At 40.2% G+C, this 22,023-nt stretch overlaps 1 protein-coding gene across 15 annotated transcripts in view; it reads left to right on the top strand.

The window, feature by feature from the left end:
- IQSEC1 (IQ motif and Sec7 domain ArfGEF 1) overlaps positions 1–22,023 on the top strand; it is a 1,458,014-nt gene that overhangs the window by 1,379,699 nt on the left and 56,292 nt on the right. For all 15 annotated transcript variants that reach the window (XM_077452165.1, XM_077452166.1, XM_077452169.1 and 12 more), the window contains 2 exons: positions 3,063–3,188; positions 4,839–4,938. In XM_077452165.1, the coding sequence (XP_077308291.1) occupies positions 3,063–3,188; positions 4,839–4,938 (226 nt within the window). The remainder of the gene's footprint in view (positions 1–3,062; positions 3,189–4,838; positions 4,939–22,023) is intronic.

Genomic DNA, 22,023 nt, shown 5'->3' with positions numbered 1-22,023 from the left:
AGAGGCCTGGAGTGAAAGTCAGGGAGCAACATTATCACCGAGACAGAAATTATATTTAAAAGCTTCTTGAAGTGAAAACCGCCACAAATCATAATGTATACAGGAGTATGAAGATATTCAAATGCGTGATACTTCAAATGGACTTCAGCGATATGGCTTTAAAACTTTTCTTACATTTACCAACTATTTGGAACTCCCTACAATCCATTTCATGTATATGCCATCAGGTAAACCACTACACTACAGTAAGTTGGTAAATTTTAAAGTGAACCCGTGCTTTGCCCATGCAGAGCAAAGCTACAGGTTAACTGTTCCCCAGCTACACAGATACTTATGCTAAATACCCCCATTAATTCCCTCAATAATGCACTCGCACATGGAAGCAACATGGCATACCTGGTACTTCCAAAAATGGGGGCAATATGACCTCCTCCCCTCCCACCATATGACATTCCTGTTGCTTGATGTTTGGCCACTCAGGCATCCAACCTGTTAAATGCGGGTTTGGAGAGAGTCCTCAGCCCTGTGTAAACTCCAGATCACAACATGTCTTTCTTTGCTTTTGTGAGCAAATGGATTAGCAAGGGACAAAGGCTAATAATATTATTCATTACCTTAATGGAAATCCTAGTCCTTGGTACCTTTTCTTTATTTTTGTCCCTTAACTGCAGGTTTTCCGTAGTGTTTTACATCTGTGCTGTAAAGATCCTGAAATAACATGGTATAATTTGATTTCCAGCTATTTAGCTCTATTTACAGTGCCTTGAAAAAGTATTCATACTCCCTGAAAGTTTCCACATTTTGTCATGTTACGACCAAAATTGCAATTGTATTTTATTGGGATTTTATGTGATAGACCAACACAAAGTGGCACATAATTGTGAAGTGGAAGGAAAATGATATCTGAAACGTGTGACGTGCATTTGTATTCAGACCCCCGATTTATTATTTTGTAGAACCACCTTTTGCTGCAATTACAGCTGCAAGTCGTTTTGGCTATGTCTCTACCAGCTTTGCACATCTAGAGAGTGAAATGTTTGCCCATTCTTCTTTGCAAAATACCTCAAGCTCTGTCAGATTGGATGGAAAGCATCTGTGAACAGCAATTTCAAGTCTTGCCACATATTCTCAATTGGATTTAGGTCCAGACTTTGATTGGGCCATTCTAACACATGAATATGCTTTGATCTAAACCATCCCATTGTAGTTCTGGCTGCATGTTTAGGGTTGTGTCCTGTTGGAAAGTGTACTTCTGCCCCAGTCAAGTCTTTTGCAGACTCGAACAGGTTTTCTTCTAAGATTGTCCTGTGTTTGACTCCATCCATCTTCTCATCAACTCTGACTAGCTTCCCTGTCCTTGCTGAAGAAAAGCATCCCCACAACATGATGCTGCTGCCACCATCGGTGGGGATGGTGTGTTCAGGGTGATGTGCAGTGTTAGTGTTCCACCGCACATAGCGTTTTGCTTTTAGACCAAAAAGTAAAATTGTGGTCTCATCTGACCAGAGCACCTTATTCCACATGTTTGCCAGGACTTCTTCTGGCTTTCTTTCAAAAATAGCTTTCTTCTTGCCACTCTTCCATAAAGGCCAGATTTGTGGAGTGCATAACTAATAGTTGTCATGTGGACAGATTCTCCCACCTAAAACTCCTCCAGAGTTCCCATGGGCCTCTTCCTCTGGTTAATGCTCTCCTTGCCCGGCCTATCATTTTAGGTAGCTGGACATGTCTTGGTAGGTTTGAAGTTGTGCTGTACTCTTTCCATTTTCAGATGATGGATTGAACAATGCTTTGTGAGATGTTCAAAGCTTGGGATATTTTTTTTATAACTTAACCCTGCTTTAAACTTCTCCACAACTTTATCCCTGACCTGTCTGGTGTGTTCCTTGGCCTTCATGATGCTGTTTGTTTACTAAGATTCTCAAACAAACCTCTGAGGGATTCACATAACAGCTGTATTTATATTGAAATTAAATTACACACAGGTGGACTCTATTTACTAATTAGGTGAATTCTAAAGGCTACGGGTTCCACTAGATTTTAGTTAGGGGTATCAGAGTAAAGGGGGCTGAATACAAATACACGTCACACTTTTCAGATTTTTTTTAATTTTATTATTTTAAATGAATACCATTTATAATTTTTCTTCCACTTCACAATTATGTGCCACTTTGTGTTGGTCAATCACACCCCTTGCCTCTGCTTCCACATAAAAAAAGTAGTCGTATAACCAGATACAATTCTTTCCAGCCAATAGATGTTGTTTTCCCCTAGGAAAGACTGGCTCCAGCAATGACTGATAATCGTGCTCTCCTTTACTTCTCCATAGGCACAATCACACACACTTACCTTCAGCAAAATGATATGCTTATGTTAAGAGGGCCTATTTTATTCATGATATCAGTACCACAGTCCACCACTTGATGGTCTTTCTGTAACTAGATTAGGTATTACATTCTCATCTCTAGGGGTTTAAAGTGAACCTGTGGGCAACTTCGGGCTATTCAAGCATTTTCATATTGTTACAAGCAGTAGGTGACCTTTAAAACAAATATTAGTGACTTAATATCTACAGGAACTGTGGAGCAATCAGTTCCCAAAGTTCAAAACAAAGGCGTAAAGTTGTTCAAGTCCCTCTCTCAGCAGTTCAGCATTACCTGTTACCCTCTCATAGCAGCCTTTTCGCCTTCTAATTGCTAATGTAAGCATAGAACAGGCAGGGGCAATAGGGGGAGCTGAGCTTTTGAGATAAGAAGTTGAATACTTTCTGTGCTGCTGCTGTATTCTTTAAAGGATAAATTGCTGTAAAGTACCTACAGATACAATGGTCGGTAAGGGCTTGCTTTAGAACTCAATTATTGCTTATTAAAAATGTGTAATTTCTCAAATATCCATTACCTGACCACAGGTGCGTTTATAGCATAATATTCCTAATTCACCTTAGATCAGGTCTAAATAATGTCGGTGCGCAGTTGCAAGATGATCTACACAGAATATTGCCTTTTCATTTACTTAATCCTACAGGTTGGTGGTTTGTGTGTAATATATTTGTCTTGCAACAGGTCCTCTCTTTACCACACCGAAGGCTGGTCTGCTACTGTCGTCTCTTTGAAGTCCCTGATCCGAATAAGCCACAGAAGCTTGGCTTGCATCAGAGAGAAATCTTCCTATTTAATGACCTGCTAGTGGTATGTATTGAAATAAAGGGAGTTTATCAAAGGATATTTCAGTTGCAGGCATATATTAGATAAGATATTTGATTATGAATAGAGTTTTCCAGTGGGACTCAGGCAGGAAGGTATGTACTCTATTTATAAGTAACAAAAAGGCAGATGAGGAATTTTGTCACATTAATTTTACCACTCAAGGCACCCGCAACTGTTAAAAGTTTTATCACCATACATTTGGTGCTTTCATCCCTTCTCTCAAAATAGATTTACAGATCAAGGAGATGCCTTTTGGTCTTAATCTGTATGCTTATGAAAACCTCCCACTGATGGCATTGTAAATTATGCTTTGTATAGCTGCAAATATATATAGTGTTTGGATTCTGTATGGCTGCAGACTGCATTCATTTATTTGTGATAGACAAGACATGGCATTCTGCATTTACCATTTATATAGTTGATGATAACATTTGAAGATTGCAATTGCAGATATCTTACAAAAGCATTATTCTCTCTTGAGTTATCTGATGAATATAATATTTTAGTCCAGGCAGAAAGGCAAGGCTATTTGTAGATTTCATGCGGCCTAAGGCACAGCTGAATGATGATTTTCACACTGCACCCCCTGTTTCATTTAATACTTTTTTTTAAAGAAATGCTACAAAGCGCTAGAGACCATGTACAGTCTGCTTTACATGATGGATTTCAACTGTAAAGCCGGGCCACAGATGGTGCGATTTTCTTTCCTGCAGCCAAGGGTTGCAGGGGAGAAAATCACTTGATTCCCCCAATAACACAGTCAGTGTTGATGGGAGAATTCCTCCCATGGAGCTATTGTGTTCTCCTGGCAAGGGGGAGCCATCCCTGCTGGGAGAACACACAGTGATTATTGCTTGATCCATTAACTTGGGTACAATCAGCCTGCCCATACATGGTTCAAATCTCAGCAGGTCCTTGCTGAATTTCCCCGAGATTTGAACAGCCTATGGTTAGCTTTAGTACCACCAAATCGAAAAAGGAAGAGATGGCTCTGTGACAAAGTGGCAACATCTCTTTAAATCTTACCCCCCAACCAACTGATACTCAACTTCCCTGTACCCAGATGGGTGTGTTACACTACCGTGTATGAGGATTGGCTTTTCAGGTCCAAGCACTGCATCATGGAAGGAAGTCACATGCTCCCATATGCCCGGAAATACTAAGTATTTCATTGCAGCTGCTAGGGCACAACTAAATTTGGTGTGAGAAAACTTCTGTAAGCAAAATTTGACTGCATATGGCCAGATTATGTAATCTGCGGCACGTAAAGTGGACTTTTTTGCTCTGTAGTGATGTGCTGAGTTTACCTTCTGGGAAAAGAAGACATCCGTATCAAAAGTACACCTCCTGAATTTCTGAGATGGGAAAGATGAATGGCTTTTAGAACAGTCAGCACTAAAAATGTCAATTGTAGTAATTTTAGATGTTGGACAAAGGTTCAATACAATATTACACTTTTGATAGTACATAAATAGTACATGGTAGAGATTTATACATGCAAATAATAGGAGGGCAGAGATATCTGGCTCTAATGAGAAACTGTTGGGAGATATGGTTAGAGGAATGGTCCATAAGAAAAAAATGTATCCTTTCTATTTTTAACAAGTTCTACTTTTACTTATTTTATTCTAGGTAACAAAAATCTTCCAAAAAAAGAAAAATTCTGTAACCTACAGCTTCAGACAGTCATTCTCCCTGTATGGAATGCAAGTGATCCTGTTTGAAAATCAGTGTAAGTGTATCAGTACATTATTTAATTTGCAGCAAATGGAACAAAATTCTTAAACATACACCCCAGCCAAAATGAAATATAAAGACTTGAGTCTTGAGAGGATTATGGTAGCTGTCAATGTTGGGATATGTTTTTTTTTCATTTATTAGGACTATGGAAGAAGCTGTTTGGGTGAGTAGCAAATTATCATCAACATTACAGAACCAGTTGAACGTTGCATTATTGTGAGGCAGTGCTTTGGTGTACCAGGAAAGTCTACTGCTTTTCCATGGTAATCAGGTGATCAGGAAAACCCCCTAATCAACCTGTGTGTAATTCAGATGTATTTTGAATCACACCAACTGCAGACTACATTTCAATTGTAGAATGTCTGCAATACCAGAAAGAACCATGAATTTGCACACAGCTACCAATCAGAATAAAAACTGTAATGAATCCAGTTTACATCACAGTCTTTTTAGTACTGCCAGTCTTTATGCCTCTGTTGAAACAAACGAGAACTAAGGTGGGACTTTATATGAGGTATGTTCAGTAACATAAATGCAGTTAATATAAAAAACACAATGTTTATTGCTAAATAATAATTGCATAACATGTAAGAAAATTAATTTATAGGTTTGTGTCCATAATGACAACATGTAACAAATATAGTATGTAGAAAACTGGCCACAACAATAAATTATATATTGTATAATAAACATGACCGCTGCATTAAGATAATACATTTTGGGGTAAATATATAACCGCCAACCTAGCTGACATGGACCACCTCAGAAACAGTGTAAGGATAAAACCTGTATATACTGTATAAAACTGGTCTAAACCATCCAATGAAGATGCATTCAATAAGCCCTACACTTTTCGTGGATTTGATCCACTCTTCAGGGGCAAATGAATTAAATATCTGTGAAAAAACACAAATATATAAAGTAGAAAATAATATTATATAAAGCAATCTAGCCAGAATGTCTGACAAAAATGAATACTAGCCAAAGGGAGGAGAATGCTTCTCCCCTAGGGTTCTTACATATGAGCTAAATATGAAGTGGTGAGAGTGGCACCTGTCATGGGAGCTGAGGTACTGGAACCCAAGGAGTGGAGCAGGAGCATGAAAGGAACCTCCACAGGAAATAAATGTGCAGAGGTGATGTGTATAGGCTTCAATACTATATTTTGTTGCTATCTTGCCACTTCATATTTAGCTCATATGTAAGTACCCTAGGAAAGAAGCATTCTCCTCCCTTTGGCTCGTTAAATTGCTTTATACAATATTATTTTCTACTTTATTGTGCGTCTTTTCACAGATAGTTAATGTATTTGCCCCTGAAGAGTGGAATAAATACATGAAGCGCATAGGGCTTATTGGATGCATCTCATCTTCATTGGATGGTTTAGACCAGTTTTATATATACAGATTTTACCTTTACACTGTTTCTGAGGTGGTCCGTGGTCCGTGTCAGCTAGGATGGCTGTTATATATTTACCCTACAATGCATCATCTTAAAGTCATTGAAAACCCTTACAGACCACTTTTTGCTACAGCTAAGCCTATAATAAAGCTTACCTGCAGCTACACTGGATATCTCCTAAACCTGCATGGTTTAGGAGATATCCCCTGTATTTGCATGTGCCATCAGCACATGTGCACTGAAGCAAACTGAAGCAATGGCACGTACGTTTTGTTGCTACTGAATCAGTGATGGAGACGTATTCACATATGTTTCATACAAAGTCCCACCAAGTTCCCTTCCCCCCTTTCTTTCTATGCCTCTGTTCACAATTGTAGATTGTGGTGTAGCACCTACCACCTAAAATTTCCCAAGTTGTGGGAGCCCCTAACAGTAAAATTATTTTCGTAGCGTGGATTGTCAGCACACAAGGCAAAACAAGTAATTTGCCCCCCTAACCCATGGACAATTAGCTCTCCCTGAGTCTTTTCCACTTGTACAGTATTAAAACCCATTATGGTACATTTTAGAATGCACCATTCTTTATCTGTGTTCTCCTTTCTTTCCCTTTTATCTCTCTCTATCCTCATTTCTTGTTTTTTTTCCCCCATCCCTTTCTCTAGCCAACTTTCTTGTTCTTTCTCTCCATTTTTCTTTGTTCCTCCCCCTCTTTTCCTCTTCCTTCCATGTATTCTCTATTTTATTCCTTCTCTTACTGCTTGGTTGGGGGGGGGGGGATCAGTGGCAGTGCTGGGGGGAGTTCTGATCGGCCAACTTAGGAGCTCTTGATCAAGGTCATCTGCTTTTCTGACAACTGTAGTGGGGACTTTTAATGGCAACTATAATCACAGGTAGTGTTACTCGCTGTGTCTTCAACTTTGTGGTGTCTCGCAGCAGTTCCGAAATCAGGAGATGCCCCTCCCAATTCACATTCCTCACCAGTCAGCTGACCTCTAGTCTTTGCCTCCCACCCATGCCGTCAACTGAATGGGCAGCTGCAGTCTCCAGGAACAACTCTGCTGGACGGCCGCAACAAGGCTGGAGAGCAGTACGGGTTTCAGGAACAGCCCAGTCGGCGACCCCTGGCAAATCCTCAATCGACCCCCGAGGGGGTCCCGACCACCAGGTTGAGAACCACGGCTCTAAAGTCGTCTTCTTATTTCCTTCTTGCTATGCATTTTTGCTGACAGACAACATTTAACCCCTCTTCAGTGACACTTTCTCCAAAATAAGCAGATTGCATGATAGAAAATAACTTTTTGGGCTGCAGCTTCTCATGAATATTCCTTCCATACCTGGCTCCTTTTATTAGTGTCTGTGTCAATGGGTATTTCTTAGTGCTATAACTGCTTTTCCTCCTGTACAAGTCAATGGGAACGCATAGGCAACTTGAAGCAGGTTGATGCAGCTTAGAAAGAAGGGCAAATGCAGCTATCAATGAACCTTAATAGCTTGTCAAGTTAATCTCAAATTCAGGATAAAAACAAGTTGTATTCGCCTATCAACACACGCCCTTATGGCCTGTAAACATCTACGATAATCTGATCGTTAGTACACAGCTTTCGAGAGCCAGTCACGACAATTCATGTTAAATTATCCATTATAGCAAAACAATCTGCGCTCGTTAAAAATAAACTATATTTTTAATGAGCGTGACTTTTTTTGCTCTATTGGATTTTGGACTGTCTTTATATTACATGGTTTAATCGCTGCTGTTACTTACATATATTTAAAGGTACCACTGACACTAGCGTGGTTTTTTAAATATTTTTTACAATGTGAAATTATCCAATGGAACAAGCATGAAAATGTTTCTTGTACGATACCAGATTGTGCAATTTTTGTTTAATCAGTACAGTTGTTCTAAAATATTGTACAATACAAATACACTGCAACACATTACATCGCTTCCAAATTTTTATTCTGCCGTACGAGAATTTTCATGATTTTAGTAAACTCTTGATTTTCGAATATGAAACTAGCATGCAAAAAAGTCCATTAATCTCATTGTGTGTACCAGGCAGTAGAGTGGGAATATTTTCCAGAAGAAGCATGCTTTTTCTTGTGATTGTATAAAAATATTTGATCCCCTGCTGATTTTGTACGTTTGCCTGCTGACAAAGAAATGATCAGTCTATAATTTTAATGGTAGCTTTATTTTTACAGTGAGGGAAGAATAACAACAAAGATATCCATAAAAGCTAATTTTATAAAAGTTATAAATTGATTTGCATTTTAATGAGTGAAATAAGTATTTGATCCCCTATCAATCAGCAAGATTTCTGACTCCCAGGTGTCTTCTATACAAGTAAGGAGCTGAGATTAGGAGCACTCTCTAAGTACCAGTTCACAATTGTACAATGTGGGAACCCTGTAAATTTAATGCGGACTCCCGCATCACACCCAACTCGTACGGCAGTTGACACTATCATATGCGAACTGCTGGGAGTGTCAATACAGTGTTAATGACACCTCAATTTCAGCTCTCATATTGCACAGTGAACAGACAGTTCAGACATGAATCGGATCGCATGGGTGTGAACACCCATGCAATCTGATTCTGGTGTGGACCAAAAAAAGGGCTTTTGCGAGTTTGGTCTGAATGCGATATCAGCCATACTATCTGTATGGCTGAAATCGCATTGCATAGACATCGCATGTGATTTGCAGTGTGGTGCGAATCACATGCAATCTCGCGGAGTGCACTGGTGTGAACTGGCACTAAAAGACACCTATCCACAGAAGCAATCAATCAGATTCCAATATCTCCACCATGGCCAAGACCAAAGAACTGACCAAGGATGTCAGGGACAAGATTGTAGATCTACAAAAGGCTGGAATGGGCTACAAGACCATCACTAAGCAGCGGGTTGAAAGAGTGACAACAGTTGGTTTGATTATTCGGAGATGGAAGAAACACAAAATAACTGTCAATCTTCCTTGGTCTGGAGATCCATGCAAGATCTCACCTGGTGGAGTTTCAATTATCATGAGAACGGTGAGGAACCAGCCCAGAACTACACGGGAGAATCTTGTTAATGATCGCTAGGCAGCTGGGACCGTAGTAACCAAGAAAACAACTGGTGACACACTAGACCGCAAAGGACTGAAAACCTGCAGTGACCGCAAGGTTTCCCTGCTCAAGAAAGCACATGTACAGGCCCATCTGGGTATTCCAATATGACAATGACCCAAAACACACTGCCAAGGCAACAAAGGAGTGGCTCAAGAAGAAGCACATTGAGGTCCTGGCCTAGACAGTCTCCAGTCTTAATCCCACAAAAAATATGTGGAGGGAGGCGAAGGTTCGAGTTACCAAACGTCAGCCTCAAAACCTTGAACATGACTTAAAGAGGATCTGCAAGAACGCATCATTCATTCTGAGTGAATTAATTCTGTTAGTGAAAAAGCCAATCTTCCACTGTGGCAGACGGCTTATAGTTCTCAATGAACTAAGAGGGAACTGATGTGTGCTCTCATAGTTCATTTCTTTTCCTGGACTTCAGTAACTGTCTTCCTGTACAGGAGGTACGGGCAGACACCCATACTGACAGTCTGTGGGAGCCTGACGTTAAACCCGTGATCTGCTGATTGTGGGTGCAATGCTTTACAGACTCCAAAGAAAGAAAATCATAAATGCACTTTTTTTTTCTTTTTACCGGCAAAAAATGTGTGTTTATTTTTTTCTGAACTTATCCTTTAAAGCTCACTTTTCCTGACCATCATTGTTTAGAGACCTGGTCCACATTGAGCTAACTAAGAAACCTGTCTCCCCAAGCAGAAGTTTTAGAACACAACAGGATTTACTCAAGGGCTGCGGGCAGTATTGATGGAAATACAGCTTCTCTTTATTAAAGGTAACACATTATGTTGGTAGTTTTTCTGGGACTGCTGGAACAAATACAAATGCATCACTTTTCATTAAGTACATTTATATTTTTAACTGGAGGAATAACTAGCAGTGTTAGTTCCCCATCAGCTAACTGAACTAACAATACAGTCCCAGAAAAGAAATCTTGCTGTGCTTCGTCTGCTTTCTTTCTAGTCAAGAAAAGACAAATATCTTCTGAGTTCCCCAATATAAGGTTCCTGTTAGCTTTTTTGATGAGGGAATCCCTTTTCAATGGACATTATCAAGAGAACTGAACACTGCTCTGCTTAAAACAGGAAATTCTGCTAATAGAATGCACAGCATGAGTCCAGAAGTGTGTACACATTTCAAACCACTAATGTCATGGCCATCTAGCAAAATGGTATGCAGTATTCCACCATTAATATTCCAAGACCGATTTGTGCAACAATGCAGTATGTAGCCTAAGGGTCCTTTCACACAGGGCAGATCAGTGCTGATCTGCCCCGTGGATATCCGCTTGCTCAGCAGGGATTGCCGGAGCAGGAAGATGACAAGTCTGTCTCAGCACACTGTGCAGGAATGGACCTGTCACAGCGCCGCTTTCCCCTATGGGAGATCGGGTGACGACGGACCGCAGTGTCCGTCGTCACCCGATCCGATGACGGATGGAAAAATAGCTTTTTCCTCCGTCACACTTTTTCGGATCGGAGCGGCTTGGATGTCAGCGGACTTGTCACCGCTGACATCCGACGCTCCATAGAGGTCTATGGAGCATCCGTTCAGGTCCGCCTGGAAAACTGACAGGCGGACATGAACAGATCGTCCATGTGAAAGGGTCATAAATCTATCTACTTTAAATTTTGGATGCTCTTATAGTTTTGTGTTGCTTACTTGAGAAACGTTTGGGATACTGTACATATGCCCCTTGAATCTTATAAAGGTGGGCCCATACTGAACCTCATATGAAAGCTCTCTGGTTTGCTAAAGTTAACAACCTCCGAGACATGGTAGACTTTACAGCCACACTTTACAATAAGGAAGAGTTGTTCACTGAAACTTGGAGATCCTGGAACTACTTTGTGTATACCGACACCTACCTCAATGAGCTGTCCAACTCTTTGTGAGCCCTTTCCCATCCTGTCCTTACCCAGGAAAGGGGTGCCCTAATGTTTCCCTGACCCTTCCTACCCCCCTTGCCCCTCCTTCCCCCCCTCTTCTCCTTGCCCCCTTCCTTGCTTTTTTTGCCACATCCTGCCTGCTCAAAGCACTTCCATCCATACTCCCTATTCCTCCCCACCCTCTGTCCATCCTTTCGAGTGACAACCAGTCCCATACCTGTTAATCGACTATACCCTTCGGTGGTTTTTGGCCTAGTGTCCACCCACTCTATTAATTTCCAGTTATTGGTAGCATTGCTCCATTTTGTACTATGTTCTTAATGTATGTTGCTTGGTTTGATACAGCAGCATATGCTCCCTCTTAGATAAATGTTAGTACTGGTTTCATTATCTGCAAGATAAGTCTACGTGACTGTGCTTGGTTATGTTTTGGTATTAGACTGTTGTGTTGGCTTTTTTTTTTGTTTTCTCTGATTACTGTTCTGACGGCTATTTTTCTTTCCTTTACATTCAAGATAGTATTGACGCTATGACTATAAGTATATGGTCAATGGTCGTATGTTCATACACAAAGCAAGGTCCATAAAGACACGGGTGAGCGAGTTTGGGGTGGAGGAACTTGACTGGCCTGCACAGAGTACTGACCTCAACCCGCTAGAACACCTTTGGGATGAATTTGAGCGGAGACTGAGAGTCAAGCTTTCTTGTCCAACATCAGTGCCTGACCTCACAAATGTGCTTCTGGAAGAATGGTCAAACCTTCCCATAAACATATTCCAAAGCCTTGTGGACAGCTTTCCCAGAAGAGTTGAAGCTCTTATAGCAGCAAAGAGTGGCCCAATTCAATATTGAACCCTACAAATTAAGACTGGGATGCCATTAAAGTTCTTATGCGTGTAAAGGCAGGCCTCCCAATACTTTTAGTTATCTACTGTATAACGGATCCAATGTGCTATCAAACTTCTTAGTGTATTTATGAAGAATACAGATGAGTTTGTCATTGACCAATCCATAATCCAGTTAAGCATATTCTTTACATAGTCAAGAGGAAGCACCGACTGTTCCCAGTATTTAGCAGTTGTAATTCTTGCCACCAAAAACATATATGTGATTAATTTCACTGACTTTCTGGAAACCTCATCAGGTAGTTTTTGAACGAGGACCAACTTCAGGGATCTACGTATATTTACTCACTTTACCAAGTAAATAAGGTTAAATATCTGAATCCAAAATCTGGACACATTAGGGCAGTGGTCCTCAACCCTGTCCTGAGGGCCCACTAAGCGGCCAGGTTTTATGTATTACCTTGAGGAGATGCAGACTAGAATACTGCAATCACTAAGCAGCAAATGATATCACCTGTGATGTGTTTCAGTTATCTTGTAAACCTGGCCTGTTAGTGGGCCCTGAGGACAGGAGTTGTTGACCACTGCATTAGGGCATTGCCACCAGACGTGATGCATAGTTCCCATCTGGCTGTGACACTGAAAACAAATGGGCGATGGGGACAGGTACTTTTTTGCAACCCTGGTAGCGACCGAGTACCAATGTTGAAGTGTTTTATAATTAGATTCTATTTATATTGTATTAGTGGATACTTTAGATAAAGCATAAGCAAGATCTTGCTACTCAGATAATTCAAAGGTAAGATTCAGGTCCCATTCCCATAGATTCATGTAAGGAAACTTGGGATTCAGATTGGGTGTACTTATTTTAAGAGAAATTTATTATGTTTTTTTCTTTCAGTAATTTTTTTCAAATACTAAGTCAAAAAAGGGGAAAAGTTCAGCACTCGAAGAGAGCAGGCAGCTTGCATGTAAAAGGTCAATATATAAAATCCTCTGCATATATGGATAATAAATGCAGCAACAAAAACTAAAGTAAACTGTGAACAACAATCAATCACTACTGTGTTTAACAAATTAAATAAGTGAATAATTATATAAAATTCCATCAATTCACCAAATATGTTAAGATTATATAAATAACAAAAGTTCATGAATACTTTATAAGCGTGCAAATGATTCTGGCTTACTCCAGTTCATCTGTATTTTATCCTGTGAATATATGTGACCCAGACTGTTGATATCACCCAACTACCACCATCACTCCGTACTCACAAGAAGAAATGGCTGCAGCAGCAGCATTATCGCTCTAAAAACAAATATAGGCAGACTCCCCAGAGCAGTGATTCTCAACCAGGGGTTCTCCAGAGGTTGCTAGGAGTTCCTTCAGCATTGGCAATTTCTGCCTCTCAGATAAGTTCCCACTCACACCATTGATCTTTGTAGCTATCTGTAAGGAGGTAATTCTTCCCAATGACCACACGTGTAAGGACTAGGGATGAGCCGAACACCCCCCGGTTCGGTTCGCACCAGAACTTTCGAACGGACCCCAAATTCGTACGAACGTTAGAACCCCATTGAAGTCTATGGGACTCGAACGTTCGAAATGAAAAGTGTTAATTTTAACGGCTAATATGCAAGATACTGTCCTAAAAAGGGTTTGGGGACCTGGCTCCTGCCCCAGGGGACACGGGTCAATGCAAAAAAACTTTTAAAAACGGCCGTTTTGGCGGGAGCACTGATTTTAATGACGATTAAAGTGAAAAAAAAGTTAAATATTCCTTTAAATATCGTGCCTGGGGGTGTCTATAGTATGCCTGTGAAGTGCCACGTGTTTCCCGTGTTTTGAACAGTCCCTGCACAAAATGACATTTAACGGAAATAACGTCATTTAAAGCTGCTTGCGGTTTTAATGTTATATCTGGTTCCTGCAATATGGTTGAAAATCATTGAGAAAAATGGCATGGGTAGCCCTCCCTGCCCATTACCAGCCCCTTTGGGTCTTGTACGCATATTAAGGGGAACCCCATACCCATATTAAAAAAAGGAAATATGTGTGGCCCCAGGCCCTATATACTCAGAACAGCAGTATACAGGCGGTGCAAACAAGACAGGGACTGTGTAGGTTTGTTGTGTTAAGTTGAATCTGTTTGTAATTTTCAACCGGTACATTTTTAAAGTGTAGCTCCAGTCAAAAAAAACTATTTTTAAGCTTTTTGGAAAACATAGGGAAGGGTTATCACCCCTGTATAATTTGTTTTGCCGTCTGTCTTTTTCAGAGCATGCAGACAGCACGCACAATCTCCTACCGCTGACTGCAAGCTCTATTTAAAACGAGCAAGATATTTAGCTATATAGGTGGATATAGCGGTGTATACTGCGTTCAGAGCACGCAGACAGCATGCACAATCTCCTAACACTGACTGAAAGCTCTATTTAAAACGAGCAAGATATTTAGCTATATAGGTGGATATAGCGGTGTGTACTGCGTTCAGAGCATGCAGACAGCACGCACAATCTCCTAACACTGAATGACAGCTCTATTATAAAAGATAGATATATCGCTAGATATATAGGTGAATATAGCGGTGTATACTGCGGTCAGGGCACGCAGACAACAACCACTACAGAAGAGCAAGAACGAAAAATCGTCCGATAACGATTGGTGTATACTGTGTTGAAGGTACACAGAACACCCACTAACTGCTACAGATGCCAACACACTACACAAGGCCGCCGCGCTGGCGGCCTTATATAGTGTGGGGCGTGTACTACACAGCCTGAGCTATGATTGGCCACAGGCATCCTGCCTGTGGCCAATCATGGCTCTCCTCGCTGCCGGCGCTGTAATTGGCCAAGCATGTGGGGTCACTGTGCATGCTTGGCCAATCATGAGCCAGCAATGCACTGCGCCATCGCAGTGCATTGTGGGCCGTGAGCGCCACACGAATTTGGTGCGAACGGCCCATAACGTTTGGAATTCGCCGAACGGGCGAACAGCCGATGTTCGAGTCGAACGTATGTTCGACTCGAACACGAAGCTCATCCCTAGTAAGGACCATTCTTCCCACTGACAATCACACTAATGTATCATGAGTTGTAGATTTCAAATTTTCAGCAGGGGTTCCTCGAGTCCAGAGAACTTTTTCAAGGGTTCCACTGTGTTGAAAAGGTTAAGAAAGACTGCCCAGCTTAAATAGACTTCTCCAGTAGAGGCAGTAAGGGAAGTTATAGCTATGTGGAAAAAAAAGCTCACCACCTGGATCCAAATGAAGGGATCATAATGTAGTATTTGTTTAAAACCATATGTGTTCCAACCGAATGATGGCATAAAATGATTAAAAAATGCTACTCAAACTCATATGAGTGACCGCAGCGTTGCATGCTGACATGACGCCGCCGCAATGATTTTGAGCTGGCAAGATCACTAAAGAATGCAGTGAGAATTCTGACTTGCTACTACTGGCTATTGTTGTCACCCCATCACGTCTCCCTTAATGGCATGCAAAATTCTGCAGCATTTCAGCCAGCAAGGGAGCTAAAATCCTTAGAGCTGAACTCACAAAAACTTGAATTTAGCCTGTGCAGAGAGCAGTAGCCCTCCAACTACAGGCCGCCTGCAGGAAACTCCAAGTGGGGGACCAGCATCAGACCAGTCACCCTGCACAAGGAGAGAGAGCAGCATTGACAGGCCTTTATTACAGGAAGCTCCTGCACAGTGGCAAACTTTCACAGCGTTTACTGCACAGCTCTGGAAGACATACACAGAGCACAAGATTCAAGTAAGAATACACATGCCTCTTGTATTCAGACAATATATGCTTATCCTGGAGTTCAGCTTTAGGAGAACTCAATTTGTTAATGTGAATATGCTGACTTTAATTCACTTGTGTCCAAAGCACAAGCCCAGGCATTTACTGACTTTAGGGGAAATGCTATCAGCTGCTCATAGTGGAGAACAATTTAGTTTGGGCCGTGTGCTTCTAATTTCTCTTTCTTAAAGCTGATGATGCCTGTTTTGTGGTTGGTTTGACAATGATGGAGGAGATTCATTTCCACAAGACATGTGATGTTTCAACAGCAGGCCTAGTAATTTGTTTTTCACTTGAAAGCTGCACCGCATGTTTCTGCAGAAATATAGACACTAGAAACACACAAGATGGAAAAAAATATGCCGTTGCTGCGCTTTATTGTTTTCATCTAATTTTAGATCACTAGCAAATCTTTCCTCCCATAAGAAAGGCTGTGGATTAGTTTATCTATTCTATATAAATGTGTACTTGGGAACCTACTTAATATTTGTATAAAGGATATTACTTTGATATTCATGCTGTAAAGTTGTATCAATAACATTGAGGGCTAGTTCCCACCGCTTATGTTGGGATGTGCTGGGCAACCTCGCCCAGCACAGCCGCAACACAAATCAATTTGCCTTGTTTTCTTTCTTTTTTTTTTTTTTTTAAACAAACTCTCAATATAAATTAATTACATATATGTAAAAAAATATTTTCATCCTGTATATTAAATCAACAAAAACCTCTATTTGGTGGGATTTTGGAGACCACAATAAGAAAAAAAGAAAATTTATAAAAAAATATTTCATTTATTTTACAAAATCTTAACATCAATTCATAGAAAATGCATAACAAAGAAAAACCATATACAATCTAAATCTATTCTAAAAACAATGACTCGTTAGAGAATGAATGACATTGTTGTGAGAGAATGAATAACATGTTTGATATATATGTAATGGATTTTGTTTAATCTATTATAGAGAATGTTACAATATCTCATCCCTGAAGAAGATTATGTTTCTTAAAATATCGAAACGCCTTGGATGACCCACTCCTTCAGCTACCACCAGTTTTCTGGGGGTCTTGGGATCATCAAGCGGACAGTATCATTCATTCTCTCACAACTCATTCTTTTTAGAATAGATTTATATTGTATATTGTTTTTCTTTTTTTATGCATTTTCTATGAATTGATGTTAAGATTTTGTAAAATAAATGAAATATTTTTTATAAATTTTCTTTTTATTTCTATTTTTGCCTCCAAAATCCCACCAAATAGAGGTTTTTGTACTCATTAGATGGGATGATGGCAACTACATGCCAGTAGATATGAGTTATAATTTTTTCATCCTGTATATTAATCTCTTTCTTTTTTTGAACCAATTTTTTTTACGATCAAATGAAATTTAAACTATGAGAACATTTTGAGTAGATTTGTGTGTATGGGATGGATGAGAGTTGTGTATGGTTGGTTGTGGTGGCCACCAGTGTCTCATTACTGGTTTGTCTTAATTTTAATTATCTGTGTTGGAGGTGGGTGTATATAATTATATTTTTCTAAAATGTATAAATGCAATTAACTGTGGATATTCAATAAAGAAATCTCGTTTTCAGCCCGTCTATCCTCTTTGAAGAATATCTTTTGGGAATTTTCCCATTTTTTTTTCTTATATGCTTGTATATTCAGAGGATTACTACCCCGGGGTTTTTTGATTAATTGTGCTTAAAACCTCCAGCTGACGGTGTTAATAGATTGTTGTATTGGGTAGGTGGTTAAAATCACTTTTTTCAAACCCATCCGATCTGGACTAGTTTGGATGAGCATGAGTGTCCCTTTCCTCTTTGTTTCTTGTTTTCTACAGAGTCAGGTCACGGCACTGCGTTGTGTGGTGTGCTGAAAAAAAGTACTGCAAGTTCAGCGCAGCATGTTGCATTGCAATGTTTCAGCAGTGAATAGAACTGAATGAAATGTGACTTGTGCATTAAACACAGTTTACTGGTGGGAATTGGCCCTTAATTACAGGCAGATATACTGTAATATACACCAATTACTGTGTATGTTATGCAATCATTAAAAAGTTAATTCAGATACTATAAATACTTGATTGCATATTTATATTAGCCTTCCTGTAATTTTCTATGCAGTAGGGCTTATAGGAAAAGAAAGCAAAGTCAAAATGCAAAAGAAAAGCAACGGAATTATTTGAATGCAGTCCTTGCCCTTCCCACCGCACTGCTCTTTTTCCTGCTGGTAGCAAGGAGAAAGAACCCTTTGTAAGCTACTTGTCAATCCACCTCAGAGCTTACACAGGGCTGAACACTCCTTCCTACCCCCATGTAACTTTGCTGGCACCTGAGCAACCATGTGCCAAGCACCAGCACTGTTGTATGGGAGGAGGCGGAGTGATACATATGCTCCCCTTTGGTCTGTTTCCTGACAGAAGTGAAGAGAAATTACAGGTATGAGGAGTATTTGACTCCTTCCCATGTGTCAGTGCTGGTGCTTGCCAATTGGCAGCTCTGGCACCCAGCATTGTCACATGGCATTGGAAGAACGAGTCCTCAATTCAGCCCTGTGTAAGCTATGACTGGGATCGACTCAGGGCTTCTCTTCCTTGCTTTCATTGGTAAATGTACCAGTGGGGGAGTGAAGAGAAAGTGAATGTAAGCTGCTGTGCCCCAAATAGGCAAGGTGCAAGTTCAATGTACACAAATCTGAAAGTATACTAAATTATGGGGGAAGACAGGCGATTAGCATATTTGAAACAGTTGTTTATAGTGAGATATTTACAAATGGCAAAGAATAAAGCTAGCCATACACATGTACTTTTCATTCTTTTGTTATATTCTGACAACCAGCCCCACTAAACAGTGCTTTAATCAGTTTTCCACCCAGCTCCTTTGTTAAAAGAAAAATTATCTTTTGTCGATCTGGGTATTTATCCACCCACGGAGTGAATTGCATTGGATTTAGCATGAATTCAGTGCATGTATGGCCACCTTAAAGTGTTACTAAACCCAGGACCCTGCATTCACTGTATCTGGTCTCCCCAAGTACACAGAATATGGAAATGCAATCATTTTAGTAGATATAAACTGCTAAATAGCTTTTCTCATCAGCAGTATATAGCAGTCTTGTGACTTCTATCAGTGCCTGGTTAAAGCTTGTAGGAGGAGTTTTCATACTGCACTGGCTGACCTATCAGGATGCAGGACCCCTGACTCACTGTCTGGACAGTGCTAATTGGCCCTGTACACTCTCCGAAAAAAAAAACTCTCTAGCAATACACACCAAACTGAGCATGTGCAGCCTGACTCCAGTAATTCTGTCTTATCCAGACATGTTTTGGAGACAGTGCAAGAAGAAGAGGATCTGTGCATACAGGATCAAACAACCTTTTTACACAATGCAGAGGATTAACCCCATTAGGTTCTACAGAGAGTATAACAAACATGGTTTACTGCATATACAGACTGATTTTACTGTTGTGGGTTTAGTAACACTTTAAAGAGGAAGTAAACTCTCCCACTCTGATGCATCTTTTCATTTAGTCCATTATAATAGGTAATTATCAAACTATAGCCACTGTAATCCAGTTCAAATTGCATATTACTTACTGTTTAAAGAAACTTTAAAAAACGTGTTTCCAGGGGTAAGGCAGCTCCATCTTAAGTATTGTTTTCTGAGTCCACAGTGGAGTGTATTTCCGCCCTTACATTGAGCACTTCCTGTACTGTTAACCAAGCCTCCTTCTCAATCCAATGTTTCTATGGCAACCCTGCTTCCCTGTTCATAGCTGACTTGTTTATTTCATAGTCTTTACTTGTGCTGATTACCTAGTGTTTGCCTGTGTGAGTCCTATCAGCTTCAGCTGATAAGACTGCAGCACTGCTGTCCCATTCCCTGCTTTACACTGTATGTGAGGTCACATGGTGTGTAGAAGGAAGCTCTGAGTGATTAGCAGCCTGCTGGGAGTTCAGTGCTGTGTGCCGTAGGAAGTCCTGATAACAGATAGATAAGACATGGAGAGTGTGCCGTAAATCAGGGGAGATCTGGGCATGCTCAGTGACGTCATTCTAAAGAACAAAAAGGATTACAACAATACTAAGAAAGTAAGGATGTTGATATCTACTAGCAGTGTTCATTAGGGCTTTTTATGTTGATTCACATGGGACAAAGTTGTGGGGTTTTTGTGGCCTTACACAAGAATGTTTTTTCTCTGTTTCTTTATCTGTGTACCTGTTGGCCTGTCTGTCATCTGTGTTCTACCTCTGGCCATCTAACATTGTCATCCAGACCCACAAGTCTTTCAGTAAGTGCTAGCTAATATACTACATATTCATTCTGGCCTTGTGATGTAATGCAAATAAGTGAAAAGCCACATTTTATATGGAGCAGATTAGATTCTCTGCCTTCACGTTGTTCAGAGTCTGACATATTGCACAGGAGAATAGTTAATGTTTTCCTCACAATTCACACATTTCTCTTTTGGGATTTTGAAGTTGGGATGACACAGCAAGCTGCTATAACATGACATCTGCTGCCTCTCGGGCATTTATGACAGATTTATGGGCATCCCATAATGTATGGATGATCCGCTAAAACATTAACATTATAGTTCTGAAGTGAGCAGAATTAACACATGTCTTAGGTGCTCAAAGAAAAGCTGTAACAGGCAGTCACTCCCTTACCTCTTAGCTATAGAGAACAAAAACAGATGTGATAAGCTGCCAAGAGGTTCATGAATTACACAAGACAGATTCATCTCTCCTGCCTTCACATTCCCGGCAACTGTCAGCAATAATAAGTAGAAAAAATGGGGAATAAAGAGAAGGATAAGAAGACTTGTTATTTCTTCATTCAAGAAAGCAACCAGCTACACAATATTTATATTAAATGAGACCGGTAAAGAAAGCGATATGAAATTTGCGATTGTTGGCTTTCATTTTTAAAGGTGTAGGCATCAAAGCTTCCATTGTAAACCTGATTTGGAACAAGCATGCAGGATAAAAGTGTGACTTTTAAGACTTTGCTTGCTGCAGGCTTGATCCAGGCATTTGGCACAGTGGGGTGGATTTAATAACAAGGGAATAGTTATTGTTCACTTTGCAAAGTGAATGTTCCTTTTTAAGCAAGATGTGTGTCCATTTTCAATATGAAATCATGCGCAAGAATTTTTTTTTTCCTTGCAGATGATTGATGAATAATTGAAATGAACACAGCTTAGCCTTATTTACTAAGTCTTTCCAAGTGATCAGCTTCTATTCATGATGGAAAATAACACCCAGAGGTGGAATCACCCCTGGAGGCAGCACTATAAAAAAAAAAAAAAACGAGCACAACGCTTCCTACTTTTTTTTTTTTTTTTTTTTTTACCTTTTCCTGAGAAGAAAAAATTAATACACTGTATATCAGGGACGTGCGGTGAGGTCAGTGGCTCGTGAGGCCCTGGCTAGTATCGGAGCCAGATTCACACAGGTTACATACGCCGCAAACGTTAGAGTGATAACATTAATTCTAGCACTGTACCTCTTCTGTAACCTGTAAACAATGTAACCTGTATACATTTTTAAAGCGTCACCTATGGAGATTTTTCTGTTCAAAGATTTTATTGGTGTTTATCACAAGAAGTATACAGTACAATGCAACAGAGTAATAAATGTAGCGTTTGCAACATTAAGGAGCTTCAGTCAACATAAAGTAACAATATCGAGTCTAGATATCGGACCTTATAAGCGGGACTCCTATCAAAGAAGTCTAGGCAAGAATATAGTGACAACAGGATGGGTGTATAGGGCCGGAAGCCCCGATTGCGCAATAGTTGGAAGTTAGGGTTACTTCCAATACAATAAAATTCAGCCACCATGAAAAATCAAGTACTGTATGAATCTATGTTTTAAAAGTAAAAAAGTAAAAAGGGGGAAGAGAAGGGGATGGGACTTAGATCCAGAGGTGTGGAAAAGAAAAGCAGAGAGAAGAGAGCAGAAAAGGGTGAGGGGGTTGTGGGGGAGTGGTCGGCAGGCT

This window comes from Lithobates pipiens, unplaced genomic scaffold (genome assembly GCF_037356315.1).
Source record: "Lithobates pipiens isolate NorthernLeopardFrog02 unplaced genomic scaffold, aLitPip1_a1.2 Scaffold_23, whole genome shotgun sequence".
NCBI classification, from domain to species: domain Eukaryota; kingdom Metazoa; phylum Chordata; class Amphibia; order Anura; family Ranidae; genus Lithobates; species Lithobates pipiens.
The sequence above is the reverse complement of the archived record's forward strand: the minus strand, read 5'-3'. Positions and strand labels throughout refer to the sequence as shown.